The sequence below is a fragment of the Gekko japonicus genome, unplaced genomic scaffold, assembly GCF_001447785.1.
Source record: "Gekko japonicus isolate JY-2015 unplaced genomic scaffold, Gekko_japonicus_V1.1 scaffold4047, whole genome shotgun sequence".
In the NCBI taxonomy this organism is placed as follows: domain Eukaryota; kingdom Metazoa; phylum Chordata; class Lepidosauria; order Squamata; family Gekkonidae; genus Gekko; species Gekko japonicus.
The window spans coordinates 31,861-46,565 of record NW_015166554.1 but is presented as its reverse complement, the minus strand read 5'-3'; the positions used below and the strand labels follow the sequence as shown (position 1 = coordinate 46,565).

General features: G+C 46.1%; 1 protein-coding gene across 1 annotated transcript in view; it reads right to left on the bottom strand.

The window, feature by feature from the left end:
• Window positions 1-13,769, bottom strand: part of LOC107111380 (zinc finger protein RFP-like) — a 35,439-nt gene extending 21,670 nt beyond the window's left edge. Inside the window, exons 1-5 of the mRNA XM_015412348.1 lie at window positions 13,359-13,769; window positions 9,078-9,173; window positions 6,488-6,718; window positions 6,270-6,292; window positions 3,992-4,107 (exon numbers count right to left, since the gene is read on the bottom strand). Of these exons, the coding sequence (XP_015267834.1) occupies window positions 3,992-4,107; window positions 6,270-6,292; window positions 6,488-6,718; window positions 9,078-9,173; window positions 13,359-13,769 (877 nt within the window). The remainder of the gene's footprint in view (window positions 1-3,991; window positions 4,108-6,269; window positions 6,293-6,487; window positions 6,719-9,077; window positions 9,174-13,358) is intronic.
• Window positions 13,770-14,705: the final 936 nt, after the last annotated feature.

The following is a 14,705-nucleotide window of genomic DNA, read 5'->3' as shown; positions in this document are numbered from 1 at the left end:
ACTTCATCCAGGGTATCCTCCAGAGACTCTGTTAGGTGGAGAAATGAAGGGCAAATTTACTCAGAGCATTCTACAAATAACAAAATATCATTTCACCCACCTACGACTCAGACAGAACCCTTTGAAATACGTTGGGTCAACGGCCGTTGTCTAAAAGTGGACCGTGTGCAACAAATGACAGCTATCATAGTATCGAGGAGTAAACTAGTTCAGCGTTCAATCCTTCTTAATCCATTCTGATTTTTCCAGTACTGACATCCATCACTCACCCACTCATTTCTAGGGAAACAGACAATGTCCCCCTAAAATCTTTGCATTCCTATTTTCACCCCTAGTGTTGTTCCAAAGGCTTATTGTTTTGGAGCTTTTAATAGTGGAATCCCTTCAGACATTAACTAGGACAACACCACTCTGGTCCAGAGGTGTGCTTTGCAAGTGTGTCTGCACCCATCTCACCTCCAAACCTCCTCTCCCCCGCTCCATCATAGAGTTACCCATCATCCTTTTCCCTGACTCATCAAAGAGCATAGAAGTGAATTAATTTCATTCGTTAGTTTCACTCTGCAGTCCCAGCAAGGGCAGCTCTGAGGCTGAAGAGGCTGGTTGCCCTGCCCTGCCCTGCCCTGCCCTTTCCTTCCAGTGGAGCTGGGACACAACACCAGTCATGGCAGGCCCTCCCACTCCACCTCAAGCCCCCCACAAAATCTTTCAATTAAAAAAAAAACACTTCTGTAGTATGCTGCTGTCCTGGTCTGTGACAATTCACACCATGCAAGTTTGAAGTGAAGAAAATCCAGAAATTGGATCTTCTCCTCAGATGGGAAGGAACAGTAGCAGTCAGTAAGTATTGGCGAGGAGGCTGAGGAAGAACGAGGGTCCACCACAACACCAAATGTTGCTGAGGACAATCACCATTGCACAAGAGCTAGAAACTTACAAGACAGGGACCTACAAGGAATCACAGGGGAGGGGATGTCCTATCCCACCCCCTTGGCCAGGTTCCATTCTCCTATCCTAGAATCATAGAGTTGGAAGGGACCTCTGGGGTCAGCTAGTCCAACTCCCTGCACAATGCAGGAAATTCACAAATACCTCCCCCCTCCACACCCCCAGGGACCACTGTTCCATGACCCGGAGATGACAAAAAATCTCCAGGATCGCCAGTCAAAGTGGCCTGGAGAAAAACTGCTTCCTGACCCCAAACTTATTGGAAACTTTCATTAATACCTACTGAACATGAACTAATAGCGAAGATTATGGAAAGTGTAGAAATGGACCTCGATCTTAAAATGGCAAATGGAAGAAGACTTCGTTGGACTATGGGCTCCATTTTATAATTGGATACGAGAGAAATACAAAGACATGAACTTTCTAATACTATAATATCTCACAGCCTATTTGTGAATAATATGAAATGACAAGTAGAGGAAAGTTACATGCAGAAAATCATTAGAAATGTTTCTTTCCCTGAGCGTTTCCTTTCCTTCTCCTTGCCTTACCCTTGTATATTTTAAAAACTTAATAAAATCTATTTTAAAAAAAGGAAACAGAAAACAATTCCGCACCATCCTCCCCTGCTCCTGCTTCCCACCTCTCTTCTCCCGTGTCTCGTGTTCTCTGCCATGTCCCCTGCATTCTCTCCTAGCTTCTCCCTCTCCAAGGAGGAAAAACTCCACTCTCCTCTGTTTGGATCCTACTTATCCTTCTTCCAGCTCCCCCCTGCCTCACGCCCATCTCCTTTGGGATCCTGGGAGGCTGCTTTGGCCAATATCTCATGAGATGGTTTTGAGAGATCTCATTCAGTATTCTGGGCTGACAAGGCACCCTCAAATAACAACACTGAGCCCTTCCCCCCTGCCAAATTATTGTGTGAAGTCTGCAGAAGGACTTGGTGCCCCTGCCAAAGCACTGGGTGTTTAGGTGAGACATTTGATGCTTTGGAATGAGCATTAACCAATTCGCAGTTTTCAATCAAGCGTGTATAATGTGAGGCACAGGGCCCTGGAATTGTTGCCTGGAACTGGCAACTCAAAACAGCCCCGGGTATCTTACAGGACTACCTTCCATGAGACTCAACTGGCATGTGTTCAGTTTTGGGTACCGCTATTTAAGAAGAAGAAGAGGTTGGATTTATACCCTGCCCTTCTGAGACCCAAGGGAGTCTCAGAGCGGCCTACAAACTCCTTTCCCTTCCCCTCCCCACAACAGACACCCTGTGAGGTAGGTGGGGCTGAGAGAGCTCTGACAGAAACTGCTCTTTTTCAAGAACAGCTCTGACAGGACTATGGCTTGCCCAAGGTCATCCAGCAGGTGCAAGTGGAAGAGTGGGGAATCAAACCCGGTTCTCCCAGATTAGAGTCTGCACACTTAACCACTACACCAAACTGGCTCTCTTTAAGAAGGCTATACACAAACTGGAGCATGTGCAGGGGAGGGTGACCAGGCCCGTAGTCAGGATTTTGTGGCTTGTGGAGAAATCTTTTTCAGGTGGGGCTGAAGTTCTCAGTGCAGAAAGAAAAGCCAGAATTCTGAGGATTATGACTCCACTGCTGTGGAATCAAGCCTTTTAAAATCGAAGCATAGCGTCTTCTGCAAATCTTCTCAACTTGCCTGTTCTACATAGATGTGCTTATGCTAGCAATCTCCCTTAGCCTATTAACCGTTTAGCCAAAAGAAACTGTTACCGGGATAGATCTCTAAATTGCAAGCTGCCAACCACTTTCTCAGCTGCTGCAAGTTAATCACTCCTGCCAGCCTAATCAACAATTCTGATAAAAAGCTGGCAGGTGGGGGTGATGACTTCTATAGTAAAAAAAGCTAACATTTAGACAGAAAAACTCTCTTAAAAGATACCATTTTTTGGACACAGAATTAGAAGGTATCTTAGAGGTCACCTACTCCAACCCCCTTGCTCAGTACAGGAATTATTCAACTATAGCACCCCACTCTGCTTAAAGGGGCACCACATCTTTAAAAAAATGTGTTAAAATGATTGAAAAAATACTTGTGGGGCTGTGCCCCCCAAAGCCCCACCATAGCTGAGGACAACAAAGACGGTGAGGGGTCTGGAGACCAAGTCCTATGAGGAAAGGATGAAGAAGCTCAGTATGCTTAGCCTAAAGAGGAGAAGACTGAGAGGTGGTATGATAACCATCTTCCAGTGGTTGAAGGGCTGTCATATAAAGGAGGGTGCGGAATTGTTTTCTGTTGCCCTGGAAGTTTGGACCAGAACCAATGGGTTGAAATTAAATCAAAAACTTTTTCGGCTAAACGCGAGGAAAAACATCCTGACCAAGTAGTTTCTCAGTATAACAGTCTTCCTCGGGAGGTGGGCTGTCCTTTGGAGATTTTAAAGCAGAGGCTATATGGCCATCTGACAGCAATGCTGATTTTGTGAACTTAGGCAGATCATGAGAGGGAGAGCAGGAAGGGTTGCATCGGTGATTAGTTCTCGTGGCCCTTTCTTACGGACACAAGGAAATGGACAATTTTCTCCAGGCCAGTTTGGCTAGGGATCCTGGAGGGTGGGGGTTTTTTTGGCATCTGAGCAGGGGTCACTGGTGGTGTGTGTGGGGGAGGTAGTTGTGAATTTCCTGTGTTGTGCAGGGGGTTGGACTAGATGATCCTGGAGGTCCCTTCCAACCCTATGATTCTGCTCTATGATGCTTTCAAACAAGGGTTAAGTTCTGTGAATTCCACACCACTGTCTAGGAGGTGATGTGAAAAACCTTTACCAATCACACTGGAAAGCCACTGCCAGTCAACAATAGCACCCATGTTTAGAGCCCACATTGACAGGAATCATGAAAAAGAAGTTTACTTCTAAACAGGGAAAAGGCATTTGTGAAAAGACTCCCAGATTTTGTCTTAACTGGGTATCTTAACCAACCAGAAGGAGAAAGCCAGACCCTCTTTGATAAGGAAGAGACCTTACTAGCAAAATCCCAGAAGCTGATCAGCCTCAGCTTTGCAGTCAACCCCACCACAGTACCTTGACATTTGGCCAGAGCGTCTTCCAAGGCACAAGTTTCCTGAGAGTAAGTGCTGAGAGCCTCCTCCAGCTCCAGAGGGGGTCCCAGCAGCTTTTTCTCTGGCTTCTTCACATATCTGGAGAGAAAAATAGAGAGGATTCCCAAAGGCACAAAGAACCTTGTGCCGCTTCCAAGCACGGGGCCTGAATGGGCCTCTATTCAAAAGCACAACCAGTCACCAAGAGGCCCCTTGGCTCTTCTTTCAAGGCTGGAGCTCTTCCAGTCAGTTTCAATCTTGCATGGAGGAAACTCTCCACTGGACAGTTTTTGCCATAAGAGTGAAATTGACTGAAGGAGAGGGAAAGATTCAGGCAGCTTCGCCCTCCTCACATGTAATTCCTTGGATAGTCTTGATAGGATAAGGAGGGCCCAAGCCAAGAAACTACAAGGCGGAGTGGGACAGAGACCACCTCCAGCACCAAGCACAGGACTGTGACCAAAAGGTGGTTCAAGACCCGGGTCCTCTCCTCAGAACCTGGAAGACGTCAGATCCCAAGGAGGGAGAAAAGATCACACAAGAAATATTTCAGGATTCTTCACTTTGTCCACTGGAAGGAGACTTTCAAAAGTGCTGAGGGCACCTCAAAGAGCTTTATGGGACTATTCTGATAAAACATCTTTTTAAAAAAGGAGTTTTAAAAAAGGACTTCAGTTATTCTACAGTAGATGAGACAGAAAAGGGGCGTGAGAAAGAGTCAACTTGACTCAAGCGGAAGGAAAGGTTCAGGCAGCTTTCCCCTCAGTCTCTCCTCACATTTAATTCCTTTGATAGTCTTGATAGGATAAAGAGGGCCAAGCTGAAAATCCATGAAGAGCAGTGGGACAGGGCCCATCTTCAGAAGGAACTTCCACTTAACGTGTTGTCGAAGGCTTTCAAGGCTGGAGTTCATTCGCTGTTGTAGGTTTTCCGAGCTGTATGGCCGTGGTCTTGGCATTGTAGGACCTGACGTTTTGCCAGCAGCTGTGACTGCAATCCTGCTGTGACTGGCATCCTCAGAGGTATAACACAGAAAGATGACACAGAGAGTACTCCATCTTTCTGTGTTATACTTCTGAGGATGCCAGTCACAGCTGCTGGCGAAACGTCAGGTCCTACAATGCCAAGACCACGGCCATACAGCCCGGAAAATCTACAACAGCTAATTACACTTCACAACTTCTTTTCCTTTCACTGGTGTGGCTGGAAGGGTGCCAAAAAACCCCATAGGTTGTTTCTCAAGCTCACTAAAATTGGCACATCTGGTTTTTTTTGGGGGGGGGGAGAGATCTGCTCATGGCTACAACATCCCTTGGAGACAGCCCTGTGATTGGTTAGGGAAGGTCAGTATAGTCTATGAGTATAGTCTATGAAGGGATGGTATATCTTCCCTTTTTTCACTTCTTGTTTTCTTCCCCTTAACCCCGATCCATGTTGTCTATTTACTTCTGCTGTATGCTCTGGGACACCGTTGCTTTTAGTTATGAGAAGCCAACATTTACGCAGCAGAAATGAATAAGTGAATGCAGCTTTCTTTTTTTCCCCTGTCTACTATTGGTATTACTTTTAAAACCTTTTAACATCTATGAATAAAACTTTATTTTGCTTTATGGTGTGTGCTGCTGAATAGTCTTCTGACAACCAACCCAGTTTGAACTCTGTGGCGCTCCCAAAGAGAGGGTCTCAGGATGAGGCAGGGGAGTGAAATCCTCAGCCCAAAGCAGGTCAGCCTGGACACCACCATGCAGCACATTTCAGTAATGTGTATTTATTTCTTCGCTAAAATCTCACATTTAACCCCTGTCACATTCCCTTTTAAAAGCGTCTCAGCCAGGAGGGGGCTGGGAAAAGACCCCACCCAAGAACTGGGAAAGTCACTGCTAGTCCAAGATGGCTACTCGCCCATTGTCTAGGCTTAGTATTGAACAGCTCACCCCTTCAGTCACCTTCTCCACCAGGAGCAGTGTTTGCACCACCCAGACCAGACACAGGACTGTGACCAAGGGGAGGTTCAGGACCCCATTCCTCTCTCCTCAGAACTGGGAGGATGTCAGATCCCAAGGAGGGGGGAAAGATCCTACGGTGCTCAGGAAATATTTCAGGATCTTTCACTTTCTCCAATGAAAGAAAGCTTTTAAAAGTACTGATGGCATTTCAAAATATTTTATAGGACGTTTCTGTCAAAACATCTTTTTTAAAAAGGGACTGAAGTTATTCGACAGATGAGACAGGAAGGGGACTGATAAAAGAAAGTAACGTACCTGCTGAGGATAGTTTTGGGATCCTGAAAAAGAAAGGGAAAGAAGTGGGTCTCATCTATGCAGACAGAAAACTCACTGGATTAACTTGCTATTTTACAGTGGAATGGTTATGTTCTCCCCCACCCTAACAAGAACCAACTGACATTCTTAACATTCGTCTTTCTTTATTCTTATTCTGAGCATTTTCTGCCTTTCCTGACAAGATTTTTATTTCTCACCTGTAAAAATTCATTTTCTGACTGCTGGAACTTTCCCCCCATCTCTGTGATCAGGCCACTTAGATAGGAAACCTCCTCTGAGAATCTGGTGTGGGTTTTATTGTCCCTCTTTGCCATCTCCTTCTCCATCTCTTCCAGCAGGGATAGCCTGAGGTGCTCTTCCTTCTCAAGGTAAGTGTGCAACTGCTGAAAGGCTGACTTGGTCTTCTTTTTCTCCGCTTCTAACTGTGTCTGCAGGAAACACACAGAAATTCGGAAAGGGGCAAGTCGTCTCCAGAAGGCAAATCAGGTGCAGCCCCAAGATCGCAGTCATAATATGACAGAGAATCAAGCTGATGACTTTTTGGCACTAAGGACAGGATTCTTAATAGTAATCTGTGAAGGCTGGGGTCTTAACTGAGGTTGAAACAGAGGCTGAGTGATGTGAAGCTTGACTGGTGTGGTCTCTACCTCAGACCCCCACCTAACAAACTTAAGCTAAGTGGCTTCTGAATGTAGCAAGTTCAGCACTCATGAGGGAGACCAGAGAAGAACAGTAAATTTGATTTATTCTAAGGGAATAAAGGGGTTCAGAAAAAAGGATAAATTATCTACAAGTGTAACACAGCGTTGCTGGTAGGGGTGTGCATTCAGTAAAGTCAAACTTCCCTGAGCTGATTCCAATGAGCTTCCCTGAGCTGATTCCGATGCCAAAAAATGAATGGCGCAAAACTCCAAAAAATTTCGGTATTCCCGAAAACATTCGGATACATTATGTTCTATGGGGCCATTGTAGTCAATGGCAAAAATCTTTTAGCAAGTATTCAAGGGGCTGGGGGGGAGGGGGTTTGAAGTAGGGGCACCAAATTCGGACTGTAGCTGCTGGAGCCTCTTCTCAAAAGAACCCCCAAGTTTGGAAAACATTGGACCAGGGGGTCCAATTCTAGGGGCATCCAAAGAGGGTGCCCCCAATCCTCCCTTGTTTCCTATGGAAAAAGGGCAGGCAGCAGTGTCTCCCCTCTACTCTCTCTGCAGGAAAGTGAGTTGTGGTGGTGTGAGGGGGCATGTTTGTCAGGCCAGCAGCAGCAGAACCAGTGCAGTGTGCCCCCCCAGAACCAGTGCCACTGTAGCAGGCAGGGCAGAAGGCATTTTTCCACACCATGTATTCGAGTTCTCCAATAATAATTTACTACCTATACAAAAGGTATACTTTGCTGTCCTGCATTGGGGGCGGGATTGAATAGTCTTCAATACAAGTGATAGTGGGGGGGAATAACATGGAATAAGCATGTGTGGTGTGTTGTTTACTGTCTGACTACGCTCTGGGAGACCCAGGTCTGAATCCCCACTCTCCCACAGATGCTTGCTAGGTGACACTGGGCCAGTTACACAGGGCTGTTGTGAGGATAAAATGGAGTCCCTCTTGCAGAGGAAGACAGGATATCAGTGAAGTAAATTAAGAAATAGATATGCCCTTCCCTTTGGCCACATACACCAAATACTGGGTGATAGATGTGCTTATTCCCTCAGATGGTACATATAGCTGTCCCAGGAATTCTTAAGTGTCCCAGGAAGTGTCCTAAGACGTAATGAGTCATGGTTTGGCATGAGTAGAAGATTGCTCTCTAACTTTGTAAAGCCTGCCCCCTTTCCAGGCACCTTATCTGAAGATTTTTTTCAACACCGAGCAAAGATTTCAAACAACGTTTAATTAAGCATTTCATTAGCCTCCATCTGCTGCATTATGATTTACTTGGTTTTTAGTCACGGTTTGTCTTATTGCATTATTGGTTATATGTCATATTATATTTTGGTAACTGTATACCTCTTGGAGAGGAAGGTATCATGATATAGCCAAACTTTGTCAGATCTTGGAAGCAAAGCAGGGTTGGTACTCGGATGGGAGACCACCCAGGAAGATTCTGCCGAGGAATCTATGGCGAATTACCTCTGCTTCTCACATGCTTTGAGAGCCCCTTCCTGGGGTCACCATAAGTTGGTTGCAAATTGACAGCACATGTACATACATATACCTCTTGGACAGTATTGGTGGAGAGGCAGCATATAGATATTTATATAAATCAAGACTGCCGCTCCCAAACTGTCTTTTTTGCCTTCCATGCACAGGACCTAGGCAACACCTACTTATTCTCTCTGTTATGAAACACATTTCATTTTTAAAAAATGATAAATGCACCTTGGCAGTTGCATAGAGTAGGCATATATGGGTGTATTGGTTTGCCCATCCTGTTCCCTAATACAAAGCAAAAACCAGGGTATGCCTTGTTAAGTTGCAGTCTGCTTTTTTGGTAGCCAGTAACAGATTTAAGCTGCTTTGGCTATTAATGTTTTATGGATTACATCTCCTTTATTTTGGGGGGTAAACTATCGGGATGTCCTTGTGACTAACTAATAAACAGTGTTGATTTGTATTGGTCACTGCTCAATGCAGCTAATATAAAGGGATTGTTCTGTATGCATTTACTATCTTCTAACAGAATCAAGACAGCAATGAACACTTATGGCCAAGATTTCTGTTGTCTCATGGCCTGAAGACTCAAGGACTTTTTCAGTCAAGGCCCAACCACAACACGTGTGGTTTTATACCTACCAAAAAATTTTGGCTTCTCTGATCATCACCCCTTTTTTGTTCCTGAAGCTTTCTCCTCTCTTGCTCCAGAGACTGCAGCTCAGCCTGGATCTCTATCTGCAGAAACAGGAAAAGCCAGTGATCTGGGGGAGTTCAGCCCCCCAACAACTATTAAGGACTTGATTACAAAGTAGCAAGTGGGAACCCGTAAGGACTCGGGGGAGGCATCTTTTTTCCCAATCCCCCACAAGGTGAGGCCTGGAAATCTTCCAAAATTACAACTGAACTCCAGGTGACAGTTGTTCCCCCCAGAGAAAATGGCTGCTTTGGAGGGTGGTCTGTTTGGCATTATATCCAGCTGAAGCCTCTCTCTTCCCCAAACTCTGCTCCCTTCAGACTCTACCACAAAATATCTAGCAATTTCCCAATCTGGCCCCAATCAGTCCTCCCTCAAAAGACAAAAGAGGACTGAAAAGGGCCCTGCCCCCTCCTCCTGCCTTTTTACTGACAGAACCAAGCCTGAAACCTGTGGTTGCCTAGCAACAGTCACTAAGGGAATCCGTTTGTTAAAGCTACAGATGCTCCTTTTTATCATTTTAGTTTTTTTCAAAGCCCCCCCCAATATATATATATTTTTAGATTTCACATTTTTCTGCAAACCTTGGACATTTTTAAGTTTGTAGAAAGCTCTGTCTTTTCCATTCAAAGCTTCAGTCACTGGAGTTAAGCATCCCCAAGTTTGGCTGACTTGGCTATTAGAATATACAAACGAGAGCCCCCACACGGACTTGCATGAGGCATATCGTTTCCCCCTCCACCACTATTTCCTCTGTCCCTTCTTTGAAAGCCCCCTTTCTTGCTTCTTTCTGTTTCTGCCAAGAAGCCAACCTACCTTATTGGTCCCTCTGTCTTCAGCTTCCCCCCACCTGTGGTCCAGTTGTTTGGTGCCAGCCAACGGGCCACTTGCATGGTAGGAAACCTTCAAGGACTTGTGGGGGGCACCTTACTTTTCCCTTATTCCGCTCCCCACATTATTTCCTTTCCCTCCTCCTGGCAACCCCCATACTCTCTGCCTCATCTTCTTCTCAACCATTCACCAATCTACTTTTTATCTAACTCCCATCTTCAACTATATTTACTATTATTTTCTATTTATTCACATCATTTATACTCCACCTTTCTCCACATTATTCTCCTCTCCTTTTTATCCTCACAACAACCCTGTGAGGTAGGTTAGGCTGAAAGAATATGATTGGCCCAAAATCACCCAATTAGCTTGCACAGCGAGATGGGGATTCAAACCTGGGTCTCCCAGACCCTATTTGGATGCTCTAACTGCTACACCAACACTGGCTTTCATAGGGAAAGGATCCTGCCCTCTCCCCCTGCCTTTTTAATTACAAAAAACCTCCCTGGAAGGCTGAGTTTACATAGCAACAGCCACTGAGGCTTCCATTTCTTAAAGCTACAGGTGCTCCTTGTTATCACTTTGGGATTTTTAAACCTCCCAATGATTTTTTTTTTTTTGAGAGTTCAGATTTTTCTGCAAACCTGCATCCATTTTCAGACTTGTAGAAAGATCTGCCTTGCCCATTTACAACTCCAGTCGCTGTATTTAAGAAGCCTCAGATTTGGCCAACTTCACTATTAGATATATACCTAAAGGCTGATTGGATAATGAATGGATCAGAGATCTTTTACAATTCCTTTACATTTTTGATGTCCAAGATCTCACAAGACCCCCTTTGTGAAACCTCAGCACTGTTTTAGATTGCCAAGGCAACCCCACAGAACAGAATAAGGCTTAAGCTTTGCACAGTGCGCGCCAGGGAATCTGGAACAGGGTGGCTGCTGTTGAACAGTAGCAAGCAGCTAGGCCTAGCTGAGTCCTTCAAATCAAGTGGTATCCAGTCAACCAGTGGTTGCCGTGAGGCCTAGGGAGCCAACCTCAAAGTGGAGAACTCCTAGAATTACAACTGATCTCCAGACTGATCTGTCCCCCTGGAGAAAATGACTGCTTTAGAGAGTGAACTCTTATGGCATTATATCCTGCTTAGATCCCCCCCTCCCCAGGGTCTACCCCAAAATCTCCAGGAATTCCCCAACCTAAAGCCAGCAACCCTTCTCAGGCCTAGCCCCAATAAGTCTGCCCTCAAAGGCCAAAATAACCCTGGAAAAGATCCTGCCCTCTCCTCCTGCCTTTTTAATTACAGAAAACCTAGCAACAGCCACTGAGGCTTCCATTTCTTAAAGCTACAGGTGCTCCTTTTATCATTCTGGGATTCTTAAATCCCCAATGTATTTTTTTGAGAGTTCAGATTTTTCTGGAAACCTGCAGCCCGTTTTAGATTTGTAGAAAGATCTGCCTTGCCCATTTACAGCTCCAGTCGCTGTATTTAAGTAGCCCCAGATCTAGACCAGGCCTCACCTGTCTCCCCCCGCTCCTCCCCCCCGGCTCTGGAAGCAAGGCCTGAGTGGCTTGCAGCTGCCAGGCCTCACGGGTCTCCCTGCCCCGGTCTCCTCCCCCCGGCTCTGGAAGCAAGGCCTGAGCGGCTTGCAGCCGCCGGGCCTCGCAGATCTCCCCCCCCCTTCTCCCACACCCCTGGCGGCGAGGCAAGAGTTCTCTGCCACACCCCCGGCAGAGAGGCCAGAGCAGCCGCCAGGCCTCGCCGATCTCCTTCCCCTTCCCCCTGGCTCTGACGGTCTCCTCCTCCACCATCGATCTCACGGCTTCCAACCGCCAGCCCGCCACAGAGTTCCCAGAGTGTTCCCTGCGCATGCGCAGGGAAGGCTCTTTTACTTTTGGGGGGATTTTAATATCCCCCCCGTATTTTTTCCAACTTTTTAGATTTTTGTGCACACCTGGGGACTGCGCCAAGTGTGCAGGAAAATCTCCCTGCCCCCCAGGTACCCCTGATGTGCGGATTTAGATATCCGCACGCAGGGGGCGCCTTCGCTATTAGTATATAGTTAAAATGGCTGATCGGATACTGAATGGATCAGAGAGCTTTTACTACTACATGACTTTTTCCTGATTGACTCTGATGTCTAAGATCTCACCTTGTGAGACCTCAGCACTGTTTTGGATTGCCAAGGCAACCCCAGAAAACAGAGGAAGGCTTATGCTTTGCATAGAGGGTGCCAGGGCATCTGGAAATGGGTTCTGAGATTGGGAACCCATGTGAGATGGCGGGGGGGGGACACAGCAGGGCAGAGAGAGAAACAGGAGACAGAGGAGAGGGGGAAACAAGGCAGAGTCAACAAGGAATGGGACAAAGAGCAGCAAAGACAGGTGGGGTTAATCTGGTCCTGAAACTTCCCAAATCGGCCTGTGTGAGGGTCTCCATCTTTGAACGAAAAATAATTCTTAGTGAATGGATCCTCCTCAAGTCAAAATCTGCCAGGTCCAAAGACGTGCAGTAATTGTTGACATTAATGGATTTTTAATTTAACATAATTCAGCAACAGAAAGAACACATTATAGGACTATTATCTGCTTTAACCTCAGAAACAAGTGGAAAGGAACTGGTCGGGCGGTGGGAAGACACAAGGAAGCAAACCAACTTCTTTCTCGTTTCTACTTGTATTCTATTTCTAAATTTGGTCAGTCTACATTCAGATGACCAGACAGAGAAACTGGATTACATAGCAGGGTGAGAGAATATCTCCAGACATGCCAGCGGGGTGTGTGTGTGTGTGTGTAAAAAAGGGTAGAGAGGTGGGAGAGGATCACTGTTCCCTCCAAGTTGAATTAGTATGAGCTAACTCACAATGTTTTTAGCCTCCAGCTCACACATTCTTGTCTTAGCTCAGGAAGGATGGCTCCAGGGCAAACTAATTTACGCAGCAGCCAAATCACCTGCTCATAACTTTAATGCCAGTAGCTCACAAAACAGAATTTTTGCTCACAGGACTCCACAGCTTAGAGAGAGAATCGGAACAGATTACCTGGTGTCTGAAGCATGGAGTATCCGCAAGCACGCTTGTGAAAGCACATAGGTGGTTTTACTCCTTCACCCCTGTAGCCCTGTCACGTGCTCGTTTTGCAAGGCACACTGGATTGGGGTGACTTGGAGTTGGGGACCGGCTTTCCTCATCAGTCTACTTAAAAGCCAAGTAATATTAAGATAGGAGAGGAGGCCACTATCTTGTGTAATCGCCTTGAGTCCCAGTGAGAGAGGTGGATTATAAATGACATAAATAAATAAATCGTAATTCCATTCATTCCTCCCCAAACATAATTGGTCTAAAGTATCATCATTATGGATCCAGATACCCCAATCCAGTGTAATGTTTTCTTACCTTATACTCGAGGAAGGCCTCCTCCATTGGAAGCACTCTGTGGTTTCGATGCTCCATGGATCGGTCACACACCATGCAGATGGGAGCTTGGTCACTAACGCAGAAGAGCTTCAGGGGCTCCCGGTGCCTCTCGCACCCTCCTCGCCCCCCCTCCGCTCCTTTTCCCACCTGAAGTTCCCTGACAAGTTCCACAAGGTTCGCCAGCTGCCGGTTTGGCCTGAAGTTCTTCTGCTGGAAAACTCGGCACTGCGGGCAGGAAGGGCCTGTGACAGACTTTCCCCAGTACTGAGTGAGGCAGGCTTGGCAGAAATTGTGCCCACAATCAATGGTCACTGGGTCTTTGAAGTATTCCAGGCAGATTGAACAAGTTGTTTCCTCACAGAACTTCTTGACAAGACTTCCAGTTGCCATTATGTATTCTCTCTTCCTGAAATGTTAAAAACAACCTCCATTTTTAAAAATTTCAAACATTGCCCGGGGGGGGGGGGTTGATTGCCTGACTTTGCCTCACAAGTATGGGATTTTGGGGGGAAGAGGAAGAGGAATGATCTTCACCAAGCAGGGCTCTATGGCTTCACAAAATGAATTAGGAACTGCCACTCGTAGTGATTAAGAGCAGCGGACTCCAATCCGGAGAACCAGGTTTGATTCCTCCTTCTCCACATGAAACCCGCTGGGTTTCCTTGGGCCAGTCACAGTTCTCTCAGAACTCTCTCAGCCCCACCTGCCTCACAGGGCGTCTGTTGTGGGGAGAGGCAGGGAAGGCAAAACCAACTCTTCCTCCTCCTCCTCCTCCTGGCTAAGAACGTGTGCATGGCCAAAGGTCACCGAACCAGCTTCCGTGGCAGGGTGGGGATTTGAACCTCTGTTTCCCAGCTCCCACTCTCTAATCACTACACCACACTATTGTTAAATACTATTAATCTGCAGTATTGGTCACATTGGCATACTGCTTTTGGGAAGGTGGTGACATTATTTAAGATTTAGAGCAGAAAGAAATATTTATCTTTTTGAATAGCCGGAGATGTCAGGACAAAAAGCAATGGGTGGCTGCTTTTTAAAATCCAGTTGGGGATGCACTAGTTGAATATCAGGATAAAAACCTTGAACTTAAGTGTTCTCTGACGAAGCCTGGGATGTATACCCAAGAATTGTAAGAGATACTATGAACAGCAAATTTTGATGGTTTTAAGTTGATCTTTTGAGGTTTCTTGATATCAAGAAAGAGGTATGTTGATGTCATTTGAGGATCTGTTACGACCCCGCCCTTCCGCCTCTGTGCTAACACTAGAGATGTGAAGGCCCAGAAAAAAACCGAAAAAAATTGGGGGAAAACCAGGGTTTTTT